This window comes from Falco biarmicus, chromosome 15 (genome assembly GCF_023638135.1).
Source record: "Falco biarmicus isolate bFalBia1 chromosome 15, bFalBia1.pri, whole genome shotgun sequence".
Lineage (NCBI taxonomy): Eukaryota > Metazoa > Chordata > Aves > Falconiformes > Falconidae > Falco > Falco biarmicus.
The window spans coordinates 13,982,879-14,006,255 of record NC_079302.1 but is presented as its reverse complement, the minus strand read 5'-3'; the positions used below and the strand labels follow the sequence as shown (position 1 = coordinate 14,006,255).

General features: G+C 42.7%; 1 protein-coding gene across 5 annotated transcripts in view; it reads left to right on the top strand.

Annotated features, from left to right (window-relative positions):
- ZNF536 (zinc finger protein 536) overlaps window positions 1-23,377 on the top strand; it is a 353,142-nt gene that overhangs the window by 230,956 nt on the left and 98,809 nt on the right. The window contains exon 9 of one of the 5 annotated variants that reach the window (XM_056361146.1): window positions 2,321-4,473. The exons of the other annotated variants lie outside the window; for them this stretch is intronic. Within the exon in view, the coding sequence (XP_056217121.1) occupies window positions 2,321-2,334 (14 nt within the window). The 3' untranslated portion in view covers window positions 2,335-4,473. Of the gene's footprint in view, window positions 1-2,320; window positions 4,474-23,377 lie in introns of those variants that run through there. 5 annotated transcript variants of the gene reach the window in all.

Below are 23,377 nucleotides of genomic sequence, written 5' to 3'. Positions count from 1 at the left end.
CATTTTCTCAGTGACATTTTATACTGTGAAATCACACTCCATCTGTGCATGCTAGTGTGGGGAATCTCACCTGATGTTTCTGCACTTGCAGATTCGCTGTCAGGAACACCCTGTCATTTATTAGCCTTCTTTCCCTCTTGCACAAAGCCCATGACCTCAGTTGTGGTTCCCTTTGTCTCTCCCACTGCCTGAGACATCAAACTTGAGACCCACCTCCAGCACCTGATTCCAGGGCATGATCCTTGTGTTCCTTTGTATTTTGGGAGACACTATGCATTTGCCTTTCTTTTTGCAGCCATTGATGTGTGGGTTGTTGACATCCCAAGAGAGGACACTGATAGACTTGACACAGTCCTTGCACGATCAAGGCAGCAAGGTGTGGTGCTCTTTCCGCAGTCAGAATCCAGTGAAAATAAGACTGAAATAAAGTATCTCAGCCTCAGATAGTTGAGATTGCATCTTTGATTGGCCACACTAATCGAGTTAAATTTCTGGCTGCGTGAGAACAAGCTGGGATTTTCAGTGATCCATGTGGATCATTTTTAGTTGTCAGATTTTACCATAAGATAATGGGTCAGTTTTTAAGCACAAATCTTGGCACAAAAAGGGTTTAATTTCTAGAGGAGAATGCCACCAACTCCCATTGTTGTTTTGGAAAATCACTACACATGGGGGAAGCAGTCCTCAATTTCCCTATATGTAGAATGAGACTGATGTATGTAGAAAGAGACATGATTCATTTATGCTCCTGTCGTGCTTCAGGCTGTAGGGATGAAAGACACAATTAGGAAAGAACTGTAATTACTGCATGATACAGAAATTTCCATGTCAAAATGCTGCTGAGAAAAATCACAATTTTTTGTAATATTTCTCCTTTATATATCTAGCAGAATAGAAAAGAAGAGAAAGAAAGAAAAAAAAAAAAACCAAACCAAACCAAAACAAAAAACCATTGATGAATTTAGAGTTACTCCTGACCTGTACTTGGTTTTGGAGTCTCAAGTGACTATACGTAGGAGCCAGTCTTGTTAATCTTTGCTACCACACAGTTTCTAAGAAGAAGACGTGCCTTTCCTTTCTGCTTGGCAGCCAGTAGTCCAGTGTGGAGGGGAAGCCCCAGATGATGGCTCCATGGCTTGGTAGCTGTCTTGAGCATCCATGTACTTGCTTTCACAGACCTTGCTCTTTGAGAAGTTATGGTTGAAGGTTCTAGACCTACTTCGTATTTAAGTTTTGGACAATCTGTTTTCCTTTCCATTTATGCTTTTCTCTTTCTCTGCTTTCTTCCCATATACATGTAGTTGTATTGCAACAATGTTCTGCCTCCAGTTCCAAGTCATTAATTTACATGTGATTTGCAGAGCATCTATTTATGACCAGACCCTTTCCTTTCTCTCTCTTCTCCCCTTTGAATTTTTCTGCCTTGTGTCTAGGATGGTAAAATTTCCCCACTTGCATTTTCTGCTGGGGAATACTTAGGCTTTCAAAGAAGAGCCGATGGGCTACAGATCTATTGGCCAGAGATAGTCCTGAGCATTAGCTGGTTGCTTAACCATTTAGTGCTATTGAACTCACACTTAATGATGTCCAAAAGTATTAGTTCCATGTTGTCCCTATAAATCTAATTTGCTTCCATTCATGCTTGCTTTCCTCTCAAATTAGTGCTGTTTTCTCCGGCATAGGCTCCACCCCATTATCACTTCTTTCACTGTATGAAAACAGAGCAGGGTCCTTCTGATGTACGGTAGCAGCTTTGGAGTGATCCTGCAAAGGGCTGAGCACGTTTGGTTTCCTTTGGAGCAGAAAGCATTCAACATTGAACAGAATTATTAAAATGTTCAGCATTGTAACTTTCTGAAATACCTTCCAAATGTGGAACTGCGGCACAGACAAGAGGGCTGGGCAAATGGGAAGATCAATTGTGGCAGATTATTACAGCTTTATTGTCACATAATTATAGTGCTCTACCCCAGTGTTTAAATAGTGAATTTAGTTGTTGTAAATCGCTTATTGCCACAGGTGTCAAAACCAAAAAGATTATAATGCTAACCCCTTCAGAACTACCACCAAGATACAAAATACAGAAAAAGATTTTTAATTGTTTATAGTGGCTTCACTTGAATCCTTATTGTAACTCTCTTAAATTATACAATCCGTATTAAACAGAAGCAAAAGGACAGCTACAAGGCAATGGAAGGTTCTGCTGCAGAAACTGTAGTACTCCTGCCCCTTTAAAGTATCTTGTAAGGCACTTAAGGAACCCAACAGTTTGTCCTGATCTGCAGTTGAAGGAGTAACCAGAATGTTCTTTTCCTTCAAGGCAGAATGAAATGATACAGAAGTTTCACTGCAGAATTTTCTTTACCCCACGATGGTGATTTTGAAGAGGTTCCTTTAGTTTCAGTTAGGAGGGTCAAGGCCTGCTTTTGCTGTACGAACTGTACTGCTGAATGGGAAATAAGCGCCTCGGCCCCATGCCTGGGTTTCAGCCACACTTCTGGATGTCGCAGTGCCATTTACATGGCAATATCAAACCAAACTCATATGGCTTGCTTCCTTTTTTTAATTAACTGGGAATGCCAGTGATCCAGTGAAGTTTGTGTTGCTGGATAAAAGGGCCGGTCTGTGAATAGCATTGTATTTGCCAAATGGTTCGCTAGTCATTTCAGTACAAACAAATGGATGGTGTCTGTAAGTCTGCAAACACTGTTGACATTTAGCCTTGTTTATGTTACTTTCCTTTTGCTGCATATTTTTGGCTAGAAAAGATACTGTCTGAATCAACATTGACTTCCTAAGCAGAAGCTAAGGACCCAGTCTTGCATCCCTCATTCTCGATGAGTGGGACTACTTACATGACTAAGGATTGCAGAATCAGGTCCTATGTTTGTTTGACTTTCAATTTCATTGCTCTATTCCTGTAATTTGATTTGATTGTATTTTGTTGTATCAGAAATCGGTCAGATGATAAGTTCAGTACCACCGTTTTGTTTACTCTTGAAAACTTTTATTTCTTACCATTTTTCATATTGTGGTGTAACATTCCCATTCCATTTACGTTCCTGGAAATTAACCCCTCAAATATCTGATACAAGTAAGTGCTGAGTACCTTCTATTCCCAGTGAAACTGGAGGCATTCAGTCCCTCCTAGCACCAGATCTGAAAGGGGGATTGTGTTTGCAAAAGGAGGCCTTGGTATGTGCCTTGATTTCAGACATCAGTGGCCAGCCGCACCAAGGCAAATCCCTAGCACAGAAAGGCTTTTCTTTTCTTTGCAGAGACAAAATAATGATGTAAGCTTAGAGCTGTATGATTTTACCCTAAGTTTAATCTCCCAAACAATATATTCTTATTGTTTTTGTCATATCCAGGTCAAATTTAAATTATAATTTAGGATTAGGCGGAGGCATAGAGATATTTCCAGGTCTTTCCAAAGTGAGACAATGCTCTGGTTTGTGTTTTGGTTCAGGAATATATCTCCTTGTGTCTGAGGTGTAGTATTTCCTATAACTGCTCATAAACATGAACAATTTAGACATTCTTGTAAGTCAAAACTAAGTGTACGATTAATACCTATTATGAGGCCAATTTTAAACAATTAATTTGACAGCAATTATAATTTTATGTTACAGGCCTTCAGAAATAAATAACCAAATCCATCTTTGTAATCTAAGGAACTTAGGCTATCTTTATGTGGAGATGATCTTGCTAGGCACAGTACTGCATATCTGGAATTTCTGAGGTTTACTCCCACCTATCTAGCTACCTGTAGTACCAGGGTTAAATAATTACCTGAGGCTTATTAATTGTTTCAGCAAAGAAAAAGATATATACCTTAAGTGTAAGCATTAATATATGTATACACAATACATCCACAATATATAACAAACCATCATAATGGTACAAAAATAGAGGTCCTGAATATGTTCTGTTATTTATGTGTTTGGCAAGCGTTGGCAATGGACTTTAGTATGAGTGAAAATTCTCTTAACATTTTTAAGGTTATTTATTGTCATTTCTATTTGAGTTTTTAATGGTCCTGTATTTTGTAATGCTTTAGCAGGAAAAAATACTGTAGTTATCTTTTTTCATATTCTTTAAGCAATATTTCTAGCTTAATATATTGTGCCAGGTTTTCCAATATTAACCAAGAAAGACAGTAAAATTCAATGAACAGCACTCTGACATCCACAATTTAAAACCTGTGATTGAAGTGAAATGTGTAAACTTCTAGTGGGTTATCATGTGCTTTGGAATAGAGTATTGTTGGAAGTAATTAGAAAATATATTAAGGTTTCCTGGTAATGAAGGTATGTAAGTTTTAATAATTGTTGCTTTCTGAATAAGTGTCAAACTATATCTTTAAATGTATATGGAGTTACAAGTTAGGTCACTTCTGAATGGAATGTAAAACAATACTAAAATGCTTCAATAACTTATCTCAGTGTTGCTAATAAAAAAAAGCTGTTAACCATTAGTGCAGTTTTGAGTCATTTTGTTAATTCATTAAAAAAAAAACAAAAACAAACCTCTGAGAAACTGTTGTACCTTTTGGTAGACCAAAGACCACTCATGCAATCCACAGTTCTTTGATGCTTTGAGAGGCAAACTCTGCAAAGCTCCTTGTTGGCCTTGTAAAGGGTATTTATTAAAAATGCAGTCTTCTAAGGAAGCAGTTTGTTGTTAGAATGATGCCGTGTGTGGTTAGGCAGGTATATAAAGGAGGGTATTAGACTTGTTTCCTCTGTCACAGAAAGTATCTTGGGAATGTGGGACCTGTTTCTCCTCTGTCAGTATTAAAATCCAGCAGAAATTTTTGTGGAGGCCACTGGGTTAAAAACGAGTAATGTGGGATGGATTAAAGGTGCGAGTATTAGTGCCTGGGTGCTTGGCCAGGGTGACCTACATATCTGGGTCCAGACCTGCAGCTGGAAATAGAGCCTTAGTGAGTAATGGGTATACATCTATCACAGTGGAGAAATACCGGGAGCATACAACCCGTGAGTGATCTTTCTTGGTTAATCTTGCCTAGCCTTACATTAAGTCACAGTCTTCAATACTGCAGATAGCACTGAACTCTCGGGTTTTTTCCCCCATGGAAAGAATGTGCGATAAGCATCCTGAGACTAGCCTTCCTCCTCAGACCCACATACAATTTACCCAAGATAAAGCAAGCATAGGATAACAAGCATCCAGTCGCATCGGTCCCAGTAGTATCACTCAGGTCTATGGTAAGTGTTTCAGGATGGGTCCCATAACAGGTGGCCTGTTGTTTGGTGCACCGCCGAGTACACCATGGAAGCTAAACCATGACTAGGGCTCCCAGTGTCACACCTTCGTTAATGCTGTCAGTTTTGAATAGCATATTGATACTTTTTATTTATTCCACCAAAACACCATGAGTCAGGACCTGACATTTTAGTGTTCTGTGTCATACTGAGAAAAATCTGTAGTTCAGCAGTAGGACAATTATATTATTTTGGAAGGGCTAGAAATAATACAGCATTTGTGAGACAACTGTAACATTTATCCAGACTCAGTGTGATATTGTTCTTCCTTTCATTTGGAGAGCACTTCCAAAAAAGTATCAACTAGAAGCAAAGGAAAAAAAAGACAAGAAAAAGTGGCAATTATGAATCCATTTAACCCCCATAGGGTATAATCTCATCTTGTGTAATACCGCTGGCTGTTACATGCCTAAACTTCTATGCAGTGAGCTGTGAATATAGTCCTTATTGTCCTGTGGGCACTATGACTAAGGAAAAAATATCTCTGTAATACAATGGAGCATTTGTCTGAACGGCGTAACTTAAGGTCCATAACATCACATCTAAAGTTGTAATTATACAGCTGCAGTCACACCACTCAAGTGAAGGCTGTGTCAGCACTTGTATTATATAAGAAATCCTGTTTTCAAGGGTTGATGAGTCATATGCGAAAAACATTTATCACTAAACAATTGTTCTGGTTGTTCTGAAGCAATGTCTAGGTATGGGCCTTTCCCCAGTAGGACGTGGACATGTCTTCTGCAATATGCTGTCTTAATGTGGCCATTTATTTTGCTGATGATTCATCTTTTCTGAGCTAGGAAATTACCTAGAAGGTCTTGGGGGTTTGTGCATTTTTATTATTGTCAAAACATAAACTAGTGGGGAAAAAACCAGGGTGGGTAAGGCCTTCACTAACAAGGGTTGTAGCAGGTGAAACACGTCTTTCTCAGAAATTATAAAATCAGGATTTTTTTCCCCAATTTCTCATCCCTCATGTTGATTTAAGTTCTCTGATCTAAACACTTAGAAGACCTGGTCACAATTTTATTTTTTGAGATGCCTTGGAACTGAGCCTTTCAAGCTCACGCTAACTGTTATTGCCATTTGAAGCAGCCACACATTTGCTGGCAAGGAGCAGACAGGAACACCTTTTTTTACACCTTTTTTACAGCAGCACCACAGAGGTGAAGCAGGAGCACTGTGCATCCCTCCCGCACGAATGTAAAAGGAATGCACTTAGGACTGAGACCAAACACCAGAAACCACAACAATTTTCCTGGTGCATGATATTTCTAGATAGGTACACTGGATGCGAGTGACTTCAGCTAGCAGATGCCCCTGCCCGGAGCACTGTCATTTACAAACAGGTGTTCCTGAAGCCGCCCCCGTGTCAGGCGTTTGCACCCAAGCCGCCTCGCCTGCCCCATTGTCCGTGGAGGGAGACACAGGCCAGCAAGTTTCTTTAAGCCGATCTCCTCTGATCCGGGGCGTCTGTAGCGCCGTCCCCTGCATAGAACAGCCATTGTTCAGCTCGCAGAGCAACAGTGGGGTAGAAAATAGCATGCCATGCTGGGGATCAGAGAGGGAATTGTTCCTTAATTATCTCTTACTGAAGGAAAAACCCAAGGCATATCCCGATATGTGCCATGATTCTGGCAGAACGCGAGTCTTGCAAATAAGATTTGGGGAGGGGGGCTCACGTTCAGAAGCTGGCAGCCCTGGCTCCTCCTGCAGGTTCGCCTGTGATTCACTCGCTGACCATGGAAAAAAACATAAGTTTTCCGCTTTGGATTTTCCATTGTGAAATGGAAAATAATAATACTTATCTCCCTGGTAGGAGTGCTGTGAGGATAAATGAATTAATTAATGTTTGTAAAGCCCTTTGAAGAGGAAGAACATTATATAAGTCCTCAGTGTATAAATGCTTCCTTCTCTGATATAACTACAGTAAGCTATAAAAATTTATGGATGAAAATAAACACACATTGAAAATATATGTTGGGTGTATGTATCCCTTCGATATCCCAGCAGTGTTGGTGAGCCCGACTTCCCGAGTGGCACGGTGTGGCGAGCCCTGTGCTGGGACCCACTGTCAGCCTCAGCCCCCACCTGCCACACGCAGCCGGCGCTCGGGGGCTCTCTGCACCTGCCGGAGATTTGCCATATTTTGGCCACAGTATCTTTCCACCAAATCCATGAATTTTGACCTCAGGGCTCTTCGGAGTGCCAGCTGCATTGAGCCGCTGGTTTTTGACCCACCGCTGCAGCACGCCAGCCCCAGCCGCCTTGTGGAGCCGTGCAGCACCGGTGCCCGAGGCAGGTGATGGCGCAGCAACATGTCTGGTGCATTGTCTGCCCTAAGCCCGCTGCCAGCCTGTGGGTCCTCCTGTCCTGTGCCTGCGTGAGCAGGCCCTTGTCAGGACTGAGGACCTGCCATGCTGTCTGCCACGCTTTGTCCCCTCCTTTTCAGTGTCAGGGTGATGCTCAGTGTTCGGTCCCCACAGTGCTCAGAAGGTCCTGGCGTTCCTGCTCACGCTCGCTGGTCTGGTGGCTGAACTGGCTGTTGTGTGGGTTTTAATTGAATGGCAGTGACTTCAATTTGCTACTTGTAAGTTAAATTTTTTATTGCCTGCTTTTCAATGTTACCAACCTAGATTAGTCCTTGCTGCTTTACTTTATATTATTTTTTTTTTGTTTTATTCAAGCCAGGAAGTATGTTTGATCATGAACAGCTCACATGAATAACAAGGCAAGTTAAGAGGATGCAGGGAAGGAAAACCAACACTTCAGCCATATAGAGATGTGACATTTATCAAAAGAGACATATAAGAAAAGGTTTGTACATTGAAATGAACAGGAGAAAGACAAAATGCAGGATTTCTGGATGGCTCTTGTCAGTTCACAGCTGCCCCATAGGTCAGTTTGTGGACCTTCAGAGAAAGGACCGCCACATTAGCCCTAATTATGTCATGTTTCACTTCTCTCTTTGCACAGCTAACCCTCTTCTGGTCTGTGCACTTGGTTTTCTTTCAAATCCTTTCAAATTTTCCTGGTAAACCTGTTGCTGGTTTATCCTGCCAGTTGGAGCATGGAGGAGCACAGCGTGCTGGTCCTGCGTGGGCAGGTAGCCCACCGGCACGGACCGGCCAGCCCCCAGCCCTCTCCCCGCCACGAGCAGCTGAGGGCTCTGCTCTCCCAGCTGAGTCTGAGGAGGGCACCAGCTTTTGCTCAGCGAAGTCTGCTCCATGCCACATTCACCCAGATGCCAAACACACGAAGGCGCATCACCGGCACAACAGACATCCCCAAACTGACTAGCACCGACATGCACCGAGTGGTGCAGCTGATTTTTCCATCCTCTAACACAAGAACTGTCTAACAACAGGAGGGTTGATGGGTGTATTTGCTAATCATTATATAACTGGAAAAGGTGTGAAAAAGAAAAAGGGTGAAAAAGAAAGAAAAACAAACCAGAAAAGCTTTCCCAAAGGATAGAGGTGGGAATCCCATTAACATGACGGCTCCCTCTTTAGTTGCCAAAATGATTGACAGCTGGATAAGGTCAGAAGATGAAAACCAAGCCATGGGAGACAGTGCAAGGAGGGGAGGGGGCCAATCAGTTGAATAAAAAACTGAGTGTCAGTGCTGGGGAGGGAGAAAACTGGCACTCCCACTAGAAAAATCCTCACCCTCTGCTCCCCTACTGTTTGTTTGGGGAAAATGCTGCAGCTTAATCAGAATTATTTACAAGATAATGGTCCATTGTTTGTAGTAAGACAGATGCTGTCTGTGGGAATTTGGTGTTTTATGCTCTATGCATTACAGTGCCATTGCTGTGTACAGATGGGATCACAGTGGTATTGTTGTTATCCACTTTTTGGAAATTTGGAGGATCCTTACCGTGAAAGGAAGATCCTTAAATAGAAAAAGAAAAGAGTTTTCTCGGGCCCAGAACTGGGATTTCTCTTAAGGTAGAATTGTGTTCGTATATGTATGGGAGAAGGGGACAAGATGGAAGCACTTTGTTGAGGGTTCCTAGGCTGACTTGACTTGGTGGTGGTGGACGTGAGTTCAACAGATGGATGGATGACGGATCCTGTGTGTCTTTCCAAAGGCGAGGAGATACGTTCTGGTGGGGTACATTGGTGCTCCCTCCTTTGCTGGTGGCTGGCAGAGTCAGTTGCTTAGAAGCTGGTGTGAGAGTTACACAAACCTGTCTGTGCAAGAGCAGGGCTTGCCTGCTGAGTGACCATCCTCTGGCTGCACAATTGCAACGCGTGGTATTCCCTGCCTTCCTCTCCGTGCTGCAAGTTAAATACTGAGCACTTCTATTTCACAGAAAACTTCATCCTAATGATGTCGTAGGTGAAGCTGTGGGAAAGAAAATCTAGATTTTCACTGGATTCATACTGGAAAAAAAGATCAACCAACCAAACACCAAAAAAAAAGAAAAATATGTATTTATTTAGAAGATCAAATACAAGGATTTTTTTTTTTTTTTTAATTTCTCTAATCCCAGCAGAAGCTCTGTTTCCATAAGCATCCCTTCCTGGCCCCAGCAGAAAGTCTGATGCAGAGGCCTAGAGCCTGGCAAAGGGGACAAGGCCATGGCATGCAGGGGGGTGAGCCTGTGCCACACGAGAGTCACTGCCGCCGGGAGCAACAGGGAGCTCTGGTGAGGCCAGTGGAGATGGCTGCCTCTGTCGGCACATCTGTCTCGCCAGCTGCCTGGGTCTGTCTCGGCAAGGTGCAGAGGCCAGCAGCACCCACAGCTCTTTCCCATGACCCTGGCGTTAAGAGGACAGGGACTGCACCATGCAGAGCTCGGCAGTGCTGTGCCTCTCTCAGGAGCAAGTCCTGCCTTGTCTTTTCCACCCAAATCACTGAAGCCTCTGAGATGGGAAGTTCCTCCTCAGGTCACTGTGCTTTGGAGCAGGACCTGCAAGCAAGGTGCAGGACGAGGGGGTGGAGGGTGCCTGGGTGGGTGGGCGTTGGGTGTATGTGTGTGTGCACGCACTTCCTCTCTCAAAAATCTGCTTTTAGTGTGCAATAGCTCACATATTACCTCAGCAGAGACCGGTGTGCACCAAAGGCAACCAGGAGACGACAAATCACCAGAAAGGCTCCAGAGGGAATTTTGAGCATCCACGTCTGGTATCCCAAGATCCATTAGCTTTCAGGTAAAACAGAAAACAATGACTGTCTTTTTTGTATGCAAGATAATTAAGCTGTTTTTCCATCACTGCAAAATACCTGAGTTTCCCCGGAGAAAGCAGAGGGCCTGGGGATGGGGAGCGAGACAGGGAAGGGCAAGGAATGGCTGATGCACAGCTTTTGGGGTCTGTGCTGCTGGAAATGGATTTCAGAGATCAGCACATCCTCCTCTGGGTGGGCTCCCCAGCCTGGGGTCCCTGCCCTAAACGGGTGGTGGGAAGAGGCACCTTCTGAGTCCTCCCTTCCCTCAGGGCTCAGTATGCTGTCAGGGATGGAACCAATAGCATTATATCATGAAGGGAAACCACTTTGCCCAACAAGTGGGATCTCCTCCGGCTTTTGTGAAATGGAGGTTTCCAGGAATACCCTCGAAGGGTTAGATTGGCAGGGGAGATTGCTGTTCCCGAGTGATTTCATTTTTCCTAAGTCTCCAGTGGGATCTGTACAGGCAGCTCTGAGTTTTTTCCTCCAAGTCAGCATTTATTTGCAAAATCTTAATTTTGTATTTCCTGACATTTAAACTTTTCAGCCTAATGTTCTAATAAGGGTTCTGTCCGTCCGTCTAAATAAAGCTTCGCTCTAATGAGGACACCATCCATCTCCCGAGATGGAGCCGTAACGACTTCCAGCCTCAGTGTAATTTTAGCTAGGCTCCCTTCCCCACCCTCTTCTCCCCCCAGCTCTTTGTTTGGGGTGTAAATTATCTGTTTTGGGACAAAGTTGTGCAGAATTTCATTTTGGGTCAAGTGACTGAGCTATTGTGTGAGCCTCTGCTTTCTCTCTGAAAAGGGGGATTTTGCTCACTCCCAGTTGTATGTTCAGTGCCTGCTTATTTGCGATTTCTGTTCATAAGACTGTGGGTTTTCATGCCAACGATTTTCTGTTTGAGTTATTGGAGTAGGAAAGTTGTGGGAGCATGCCAGTGTCAAAGGTTGTCACTTGGATGATAATTAATAACATTATCAGACTGATTATGTGTTTAGATGTCCAGAATCAGGAGTGAATTGAACTTGTTAAATTTAATTCCTACCTCCGAATATCTGACTGTTTCCCGTGGCTGGAAGACTGGCGTGCTCACCAGTCTTGCATTTGCATAAAGGACAAAACCAGGAATTGGAAAGGGCAACAACTAATGAGAATTGCTGAAATTCTGGGCTTCTGGCGTTCATCGCGCTTCTCCTAGGGCACCGTCGCTCTGCAAGCTTTCGCCAGGGAGAAGAAAGCGCAGATCGGGTGCGCGATAATGTTTATAGACCCCGGTTTCATTGTGTCAGCCGCTGACTGAAACGTCGAGTCATTTGAGATTGGAGATTATGTCTTTTAAGGTCCCGAAGAGCCGTTTCACATGCGACTGATTACCTCTGTCAGAGGCGGGAGAGCCGGGTCCCACCTCGGTGGGTGGGATCTGAACTCATGCTTTCAGAGGTCAATAACAGGGTTTTTAGACCTTTGTGCCTCTCAGTCCCTTATAGCCAGACCTTTTCTGTTAAAACTGTTTAAATTACAAACCAGTAATAAAAGGATCATATGTGTTTCCCACTGAACAGGTTCTTTAAGGCTATTATGATAATTAAAAACATATGGTGCCTACACAAGTCAGAGGGAAACCACAGATGTACAAATTAGGTATTATATAAGGTTTTTCCTTTTTTGCCCTTTCAAAAACAGCAAGCCAAAGAAGTACAAAGAGATAAAGATGGTAATTTTTTTGGAGATGGTAGGTAGCATTTTTAATCATGAAATATGTAAATGCCCTTTCTTATACATAATCAGAGCAAACTCTTTTTAATACGCAGGAAGAAAAAGCCAGTAGCATAAGACCGCAGTATTTATGGAAGGAATAAGGAAACACTTTGTTTCATGCAAGTTATTGGAGACCAGGAAACCTTTTGCATTTTTTATGATGTTTCCCTGCACAGACACAGAGGATTATATTTATTAAATATTGAATTGTATTGAAATTGGATTGATACAGCCAAAGAAGGACATTTCTTTGTATTCCATTTTTTCTCCTTTTAAAAAAGGGAAATGTACTAATATTGATTGCAGTACAAGTAGTCATTTATTTTAATTTAAAAATATAGGATTGATTTTGAGAAGGTGATAAATACGGCTAATAAAAAAATTCAAAATGGGGATTTATAATGATTCTCTGTTAAGTCAATGGTTTAGTGAGGCTAACTTATAATAAAAGTAGAGACGTGCTGAACTATCCATAGCTAATGGGTTATTTGCCATTTGCCAGCACTGCAAACTTTCCTTGGTTTGCTGGGTCCTGCTACAAAAGGTAAAATTTATATCATCTAATGCTCCTCGCTCCCTGTTTTGTGTTTCTTGTGCTAAAAATGGGCAGCTGAGGGTCTCTGGCCAGCTAAGGGCCCCCTCCTCTGCAGATGTGTACAGGTATTTCAGAGCAGGGCCAGGGCCAGGCGTGGCTGTGCTGGGTCTGAAAGAGGTACTGGTGGTGGGTCTCAGCTTCTCTGGTGGGACAGCGCAGCTGCACATCTTTCAGGGTCTCTCAGCCTCTGCACAGGCCTTTCCAGGTGCCGTGTGAGACGGGCAGGTCTCGGCAGCACCTGCAGTAGCCCTGAAGCCCTGTAACTCGTAGCTGGTGCTTGGAGGACCGTGGCTTGCACAGCACCAGTGTCCTCCTGGCACCTTGCCCTGCCTCCAGCGGCAGGGAAACCTCTTCTTCCCGCCCAGGACCGCTCAGGGCTGGATGCTTCCCACATCCCTGCAAGGAGTGAGATGGCAGCAAGCCCCCAGTTGTGCGTGGTGCTGGTGGTGGGCAGACAGCATCCCACTAGCACGGAGCGCTGCAGGCTCAGGGCTGAAGGACTCTCACTGCTTCCATGGCAGCACGGCATGAAGACCACTGTGCTCATGGCTGGACTTGCCTCTCGCCTGCTCCAATAAAGGGGATGCTGTCAGCCCACCAGCCCCAAGGAACTGTGCCAGCACCTGCTGAAGTCCAGCTGGCGGGACTCAGTCCGGGGGCCGCTGTGCCCTGCCCTCAGCAATGGCACCCCCAGAGCGCCTGCATCTGAGCGGGCACCTTGCCCCAGGACGCAGCTCAGCATTTGGAGGCCTTTAGCTATGTTGTGTTTTGTTCTGTCTTTTAACAGAAAGTAGACATTTTTTTTTATCCTCCCCCCCCCCAAAAAAAAAAACAAAAAACAAAACCCAAAACTTTTAGAAGAGCAAAACCAAAAAAATCTGGGGAAAGAGGAGAGGGAGAAGCCTGATGCCAATATTTCAGGTTTGCAGGAGTGGTGGCTGAGCAGGCATTTCTGAAAAGGGGCTTTTCTTTTATTGAGTGATGGCAAACTCAGTGTTATTTCGCATGTAGGTATTACCATTTTAACTTTTACTGAGGTAAAATAACACCTTGTCACTCAGTGCAAATACCAATCACAAAATGAATTAATTGTAATAACTGTTGTCAACAGAACAAAAGACTTGTTGCTTTCCTAAGCAGATTTCAGTGCCACTGATAACTATATACAGAGGTTCCCATTGGGCTTATTCAGTGTATGTAGTCAGAACATAATTTCATCTGTCTTTCCCTGCACTTTGTTGTAAAAGTCTCAGAAACTGAGTTAAAAACCTGTATTTTTTACATATCGCTAAGTATACACTTTTTCAGGGCTTATGCTTTTTTTCTCAAGAATCCCTAAACATTTTTACTGGTTAATTAACACTTTTTCGTGGCTAATTTATTGAAGAATTAACAAGCTTATAACAGCCTGCAGAATCTGTTTATTCACCTTATGCCGTAACGGACTTTCAGAGAAAGTATGAGCAGCTTTTTTGCTACACAAAATACATTTTTGCTAATGTTACTTCTTCAGGCAGTCATCTTTATCCAAAGCGAACAGTGCTGTCCCAATAGATGGGTGAAGTTTCCTTTGAGAAGGGGGGAAGAGAGAAAAAATTAGCCAAGAAAAGCAAAATTCTTCATACTTGTGCTAACCACAAATTTATTCAAGCCAAGTTGGGGGGGGGGGGAGGGGGGGGGGGAGAACTAATTAACTAATTTTACAAAGGAGCCTCAGTACAGCAGGAATCAGTGCCAATGTGCTATACACATTTTACATGGCTATTTAGCTTAATAATAAAAATTAGGATGGCATATCCTCTATATTTTACTGCAAATGCTATGTATTTTCTTAAAGAAACATACATCAATACTGTGGCCTGGGATAGTCCTAGAGACCATTGCCAGTGGAATAAATACTCGTCAGGAACTGACCCAAAGAGCCATCAAAGGTCCATTTTACAGCCTTATTTAACAGAATATGCATCTTAGACTTGCTTCCCCCCTCTTCCCTTTCAAAGTGTACCAACAGGCTTCACTACTCCCTGCGCTCCCTGGAGTAGAATCACAAACAGATAAAATACATGGAAAATTAATTATCCCTGTATCTTTCCCCTAGAAATAAGCCAGAAAGCAGGAAAATACCCTATATAAAAGTCTGTTTGGGTAAGGCTCCCCAGCCCGTTACTGCAGCGAAAGGGTGAGAGGCTAACGAAGCACCAGCGGAGCAGCCGTGCATCATTAACCAGGCACCAGGTCCTGCTGCTCTCATCTCTCGCTTGATTAAACCGGGGTGCTGCTCGCTACCACAGCACCCTTTTTGCAGGAGAGCAAGCGGCGCCTTAGAACCACAGTAAGACCTTGCTGAAACCTTCTCCTGTCTGCACCCGGTGGGGCTGGAGGGCCAGGAGCCTCGTGCAGCCCCTTTCTGGGCTTCGTAGCAGGTAGTGATGCTGCCACACAGCCCTGAACGTGGGGAGTGTCGGTGGCTTCCCCTCGAACCCTCTGCTGTCAGTAGCATTTGGTCTGTCTGTCTTATTGACAGCTGCTGTGTCTTCAGCCACCAGTTGGTCAAACGTTCCTGCTTCTACCGGGAACTTGCTTTTGATGTGGCCAGCACTGCTCTGTAGCTGCAGCAGAGCATCCCTCTGCCGTGGCAGGGACTCGTGGTGCTGGGGGAGGAATCTGCTCACTCGCAGCTCTGCAAGTGACCTGTGACTCGGTGTAAGCTACAGCACATTTGTTCTTGCAGTCTTTTCTTCTTTTTATTGTTTAAAGAGAACAGTCCTGAATGTGCCTTAGTGGTTTTTCTCCCATGCACTTCCCATGGCAGAGGGGATTGGAATATCCATGACAATGGAATTGTGCTGGAGCTGGAGTGGTTTTGTTTCAACAGCCTGAGGCCGAGGCTGTGGTTGCTCTTGTGTGGATGCACAGGGACATGGGAAGGCTTGTGCAAGAAACTCTCTATACCCTGCAGGTTCAGGCATTCCTCAGAAAGAAGCGGCTCTGGGAGGGAACTGCTCCACGGTGCCTGGAGCAGCCATGGTGGTGGGCCTTGGGCCGGGATGGTGAAGTTTTTTGGGGCACCCCAGCTTTGTGCTCAGAGCAGCCCAACAGCCGGTGCTGCCCAGGTTCTGCTGCACCTCCACCATCACTGCTGCTCTCTGGTTTCTAGCTTACCTGCAGAAATAAGATTTTAAATAGAAGGAGCGACATGAAAAAGTTTGACTTGGACCTTTTCTGAGTTCTAATGCCATGTGGGTGGGGATAGCAGCTCTGCTTGGGATACAGCAGCCACCCTTGTACGGACTCGTGGGGTGCTTGCAGGAAAGCCCAGGGCTTGAAACCTCAGGTCAGGCTGGGCACGGGCAGCACAAGCGGGACAGGAGGACATGCCCGTTCCCCCCACACCGAGCCTGGGAGCGTGGGCTGTGGAAAGGGAGCAGGGAGGGAGATTGCAGTACTCTTTACCCTGCCATCTGCTGCCCCCCCTCCACTCATCCATTTATATCCCAGTAAATCTGTTTGAAAGATGGAAAATACTCCCAGCCTCTCATATAACACCATCGCTTATGCTGACCAGTGCTTTTTGCTGTTGTAACTTGGCCATTGCATTCTTTCTCTGTCGTTCTTTTGAGGCACGTTAACGACTGTGTTCCTCCAAAGTTGAAAATTAGGGTGCCTCAGATCACACTGCCCCAGCCTTGACCGGGAGCTTTCCACAGCAGTGCCCAGCAGTCCTGGTGATGACAAGATGGGGACCCGCGGTGTATTTTGTTGTCAGAAGGGCTGTTTTTGGACTTGCTTCTCAGCCATTGCTGTTCTGTGGGTTTGTTGGTTGTTGGTTGGGGGTTTTTTGCTTCTCTTTGGGTGATTAACTGCAAAAAGAAGTGTTTCTCGTTTCTGCAGGCCACTCCTCTCCCTGCTTCTTGGCACTAGTTGCTAATCAAAACAGGACTTTGATAGCTAAATGGCATTTGGCTGAGCCAAACACAAAGCTAGACACACAGGCTTCTTGTGATCAAGCACTTTATTAATGCAAGGTTTAATGCAAGTTCATTCGCAGCGTGTAGATCCAACGGTAAACGTTTGACAATCGAATTCTGTAGCACTATGTTTTATTTAGCAGGGAAATATTCCAGGGTATGAAAAAGCAGCGCTCTGCTTAAGAGTGATGTTTCAAAAGATATAAAAAATGTTATTAATTTTTTTCTCTCTCCAGAGTGAAGGCATGTTAGCCTGTCATTTTATAAAGGTGCATGCTTTTTTGGTTGTTTGGGGTTTTTTTTTCTATCAGACCCGTTTCTAAAGTTAAACAAGTGCAGAGTCCTAAACTAGTAAACTTTTACAGTATTTGTATAATTCACATTCATGTAATACCAGAATATTCCGAGAGACATTTTGGGGAAATTTGTAAAATAAATGTGCTTCCTGGCAGAGACCTTGTGCGCCAAGTTTTAGCCGGGGCTGCATTTTTACAGCTGAGTTATAAACCCCTGAAAAACAGGATTTATAATGGAAACGCTGACACAACCTTAACCACAGCAGAGCTATCTGGTGCTGCTATAATATACTGTACAAAGAAATCAGTTCATTAGTTAGTTATAAACAAAGGACAGAGATAGTAAATTACAGTAGGTATTTCAGCAGTTTTCTATATATTTATGACACAAAAATATGCAGCTGCATTTTATTTCTTGAGACAGTATTTAAGGATTTCAGATTTAATACACATTAGTTTGGTTACACACATCGTGCATTTCGGTCTTGCTGTTCCCTCTTGTAGTTTTATTCATGGTATTTTCTTCTTTCTCTGTTGCTCATTAGAAAAATGTTAAAAATCCATTTTCATCTGATTAATAATAAAGCTGATCACATGTAACCTAATTTTCATTCACTGCTGCCCCTGTCTGTGGAGTCATATACAAAGTGACCTTTGAATCACCACTGGGCCCATAAAGCACAATAAGCACCATTGTCCTGTCAAAAATTGAAGATGTTTTACATCATTACAAAATTTAATGTTCCATCTTTTCAAATGCACTACTTTTCAAAGGCCACATTCCAATTGAAGCTCATTAAAATCAGACTCAAGTTTCCTGTGGTGGGGATGAGAAAGAGTTTCTCATGCATTCGGAGTAATATGAATCACTCTTTTAAAACAGATATGGTTACATATTAGTTTTGAAAGGTACAGTAACTGCTGAGCCTCCACTGTCTGCAACAGTGAGGCTTTTGTACTTATAAATCTAATAACTGCCTCCTGATCCCTTGTACTTCATCCACACTGTATCCTATTTACTTATGAATAAATCAACTTTCTAAATAAAATTGTTGTTCAAAAGTTCAGGGGTTGAATTATAGGAGTCTCTGGCTCAAAGCTTCTATTAAGGTTTTAGCAGACATCTGTAAAACTCTTGTTAAAAAAAAAATATCGGTTTTTCTCGAAACTCCTTCTTGAATACATTAGATTTGGAGGACCAAATTCTTCTTTGGAGCAATCCTTTAAACTCTGTTGAATTACACAGAGGCTGAATTTGCCTCCTAATCTTATGGAATAATTTCTCATAGTGTTTTATTTATAAAGCAAATAGAACTTTGGTAAACTGATGGCTGAAATGGGCTGTATGTTTGTAAGTATATTATCATGCTCATAATATGCTAATAGGGTTATACTCAGAATAGTGAAAATACTTGGATATTTAATGTAGCAGTATTATTAAAAGGCTGGTTGCCTCTCCATCCCGCTTTCCTTGTGAGAGGCCTGGCAAGCTTCACGCAATTCCATTTCCACAAACAAAACCCAAACCCAAGAAAGTTACTTCAAGCCTTTCAAGAGTTAATGTTGCACTACTATATATACACATGACTGAATCTTGTGCGTATGGCTGAACATGCTGAATACCCTATATACGAAGCAGATGTATATAAATATTATTGCACATTTGGTTTACTATAGCTATTACATGATCTTGCATTACACAGAGTTTCATATATTGGTCACGTGAAATATAAACTGTGCTGCGAAACACAGTGTATTAAACATTTTATGAAGAAGATAGACACAAATGTATGGCAAATACATTTTCAACTGTTGACAGACCCTGAACATGTTTCCTCTAAGTTTATGATCATGAAAATACAGCAATAATTTGCCAGACGCTGTTGCAAGTGAGACAGAATGAGCAGGAATGTCAGTCTTTTATCAATATTGCATTAAGATGCTATTGCATTTTCAATATTCCTAGTATAGCTCATTAACATGGTATATTAGCATAAAACCACGTGACCAAGTCAGGTGCATGCCAGTCTTACATTTTAGTTATAACGTTTTTAATGCTTACGGTCATGTAAAAGAGTACAAACCCAGTCTGAGGTCTGTGGATATCAAGAGCTATATAAAAGGCAACTCTTACATAGATCAAGAATATGGAATGCCATATGCTGGTATTCCTGCAGTACGCTGATATCCGATTAAGCATTGAGATCTTGCCAGCCACAGTTCAATCATATTTTTACTATGGTAATGTACAACACCAGACACTCTCAGTTCTGGTATTCTGAGTTGTATTCTGTCTCCCTGTATGCTGAGGCAGCGCTGAACAAAACTGTTCAACTTTGCACGGTAATAGTAATCGTAACCTCATTTAATGCACAACTAGAAGTGGGTTTGGTTGATTCATGAAAGTATAAATCATTGGATAAAGATGTTTTGTCTAACCAGTCTGTAATTGCTGGTGCTCTGACCTTCCTCTGGTCAGTTGTATCGTGGTTTTTCTTTTCTGCATCGTGTTTTATCTCAGCCTTTGTGGAGCTTCCTGCATTTTTTATTAATAATTACTAGTATTCATTATTTTAGTAAGTGGGTATGCCGGTGGATTATTGAAAGTAGCAGGTATTTTCATTCTAGTCAGTCCCCATACGTAGATAAAATCAGCTGGTTTATCATCTGCTTCACATGGTTTGCTGTGAATAAAGTTTGGCGCTGGCCAGGTTTCATACCTCCTCCTGCTTTTCAGCCACCATGGAGCTGCAGCCACTGGAGGAAGCCCTCGCTCCCCCTTCAGCTGCTGCCTTCTGTAAGAAGCACGTGAAACCTTTGCTCTTCCCTCTGCAAAGCATTGACTTCCCCCTTCTGCTGTTTACAAGTCATATGGAAATGAATAAACTTTGTGGCCTGCTAAGGGCTGCTTTACGAAGTGCTAAAATGCTTTAAACCAGGCAAACACCCCAGCCAGCCCTGCTGCTGGATGGAGGAGGAGATGGGCAGGTGGGCATCCCACCAGGCTTTGTTCCCGCGCTGCCTGCTGGCACCCCAATTTGGGAACGGTACCTCGCAGCAGAGCAGCTAATGCCCTTTTGGGGTGGTCATGCCCCTGGGAGCCATGGTGCCTCCCGGGGATGCCAAGCAGAGCCCCTTCTTCCAAGTGGAGCAGGCTTTTTTTTGGGTGTGAGCTTTGGGGCAGGTTCTCCCCAGGGTGCTGGGCAGCGATGCTATGTTGGCTACCTCAAGTGGCTGCGTCCGCCCTGCCGTGGGACCTGCCCTCCCCAAACACCTCTTCCCTCTGCCCAGAGAGTCGCACATCTCTTCTTTAATTTCTGGTTTTGACCTACAGTAACACCCAACTTTTGGAATCGACCTCGGAAGCTGAAGAGCAATAGACTGTATAAAATAAAGCTTGAAATGCTGTGCTCGTTCTGCCTGACATGCTCAACTGTGCCTTTCCCACTTCCAGAATCAGTAGTGCAACCTCAGAGAGCAAGAGATGAGATTGCAGCACTAGCTGCAGTTCAGTTCTCAGGTCAGTCTCAACCGTGGTAATTAGTAATGAGCATCTGTACGTACCAGAAAGAAGGGGAAACTTCTAATTTCTATGTACTCCTAGGAAGAAACTTGAACAACAAAAAAAAAAAAAAAAAAAAAAAAAGAAGGAAAACCAGATTGCTTTGCTCCCGTAACTCAGCTTGCACTTACGGAATCCATAGCTGGTTCTGAAAGCACTTGAAAGGATTAGGGTATGTTCTGGGGCATGCTACAGCGTAACAGCTGCTGAGCTTACTTTCTTTGTGTAGCTGATTGTGCATCAGACATCTCCTGGTGCAGGAAGCCAGAGGGTCTGTCTGCTGGGCACAGGTGGCTGCTGCTGATGGAGAACTTCCTCCACTTGTGACGACAGCATGTGCAATGAGTAGAAGATTGTTCCTTTGAGGAAAAACTTCAGGCATTGTCTATTTAAGACAAGGTGTTTAATCCTCGTTTTCTGCAAACTTTATGTTTATGTACCTTATTTGCCCTATTTAATTTTCTTAAGCAAAATCTATAGACAGGTATATCTCTCAGGACCAAGTCTTTATTATTTCCCATTTAGAACCTTCTGCTGCCTACAGTGGGCACCATTAAAAACTCAACATTTTCCCTCATCAGCAATTACTTTGAATAGGAAATCGCATGTTATTGTATAGCAGAGTATAGCGGTTACAGTACTAGGAGTGTGGGATGCTGCTCACTATATGTACACATTTAATATCAGTACTTCTGCATCCACCTTAAGTCTATATTTTCCTCCTTGTACTTTTCCATAACAGTGGATGCAAATGCAGACAGGCAATTTCTTTTGGCTTTAATGGGCTTTTCCCGGGAAAACGTAACTCTTTATCTTGTGTAAGCTTAGCTGGCAGTAGGTGTATTAACAGGGTCAGTAAAGGTGTTATGTCTGCAGAGTACACATGAATAAAGTTCTGAAATTCTCTAATAGGCAGAAAAGTTTTGTGTGTTATGAATGGAGATCTATCTTGATGAGCATAAATACATTTCAGTAACAACTTGTGACTAAATAAGTGATTTATGTGTCGGAAGAGGAAACAGTTGGTATGTAAGCGTATGTTTCAGGAGAGAGGTAGCTTGCTCTCTCCTAGCTGTCTCATGTAAGGATTTTTTTTTTATATATTTTTTTTTTTTGCATCTTATATTGTAGAAGAAAGGAATCTCTCTGCTCCAATGGAGAAGGCAGGTCTCTGTATACGTTTCAAATTTAGAATTGTATATAGTGCTATGGATGGCAGAAGAGCCTAATAAGCAAATACAGATGTGCTAACTTGAAAGCTAATACCAAAATTCGATTTGTAACTATGTTTGGCATAAATCTGAATATTGGTAACTAAGATCTTTGAGGTACGCAGGCAGACTTTGAAACAACTGGTGCTGTCTTGTTTGTACATCGTGCACCTGACCGTGTTTCTGTCAGAGCGCAGGAAAGGCTACTGCTAAATGCTTCAAAGTTTCCCCCTGTCTTCAGAAACCCAGAAAATGCTTGTTGGCTGCTCCTGCCCATCGCATACACCCAGCTTATTCATTAGCAGACTAGATCCTCATTATGATGATCTCATTCATTAGCAGACTAGATCATCTGGTGCTTCCAAACTTCTTGTTTCAAAGTGCCATCTTCAAAGTCCACGCTGCTGAGTACCAGGCTGTGTCACGGCTGCTTGGAACTTGGAAGTTGTTCTGTGGACCGATGTGTTTTCTAACGAGCAAACTATATGTGCAGGAGAGGCTTGCATAAGCAGGGATGGGAAGATCCTGTAGGAATTGCAAATATGGCACCCAGTAATGTTAATGCAATGTAACTGATTAGGGGATTGACTGATAGGCTTCAAGGGGAGTTCAAATGCAGCACGACTGCTAAACTGAGTTTTAAAGCTGGGGCAGCTGTGGTAGAAGAGAGCAGGAGGGAGTACATGTGTGTGCATGTTAAAGGCAGGTGGGAATTATTCTTTAATTTTCAAAGAACATAGCAGACATTTTTTCAGTTGAATTTTCTTTTGTATATTCAATTATGAAGCTCTAAAGTTGTGTAGCAATTAACTGAGGATTGCTGTCCGGTTAGAAGCTGGGAGAAACAAGGGTTTATTGAATGGCAAAAATGTGACTTTTCAGAGAAAAAAAACGGTTCCGTGCTTTTTTTCCAAGTATAAGAACATCCAGCTTAAATAGAGTATTCAATTTTTAATGAATTGGGCTCTTAGTGTCCTATGATCTATGGATGAAGAGCTAAAAAATGATAAATGCATGCACACAACTGATAATATTATACATGGTATGGTTCCTTTGGAAGATATTCCTGGTTTGGGGTTTTTTATTATTTTGTTTTCTGCTTAAATACATATATTCTTGATCATGGACATAAGCTGGTAAATGATTTGCACTACTTTTAATTATTTCCTCAAACATTTTTACCTTTTAGAATGATCTGTATTTTAGCCTAAATTGGTATGCCTCTCTCCTACTTGTGGGAGAGTGGAAGGTTTTAAAATGATCTAATATGGGACAGTATTTAGCATTCAGTATTTTCTAGCCCAAGAAGCATTATATAATAATCTATAATCAAAAACACTAAAAACCTGTTAACTGCTAAAGTCTGTTTCATTCTAACATTACAACTAAAACTCATTTATAAGTAAATGAAAGTCAAGAGGATTAAATTCAATTAAAATTACTTTGAAGTATGGGGGGAAAATGTTTCATGGTGATATAAATCAACATATTGTTATTGCCGCCTTTTCCTTATCCGTT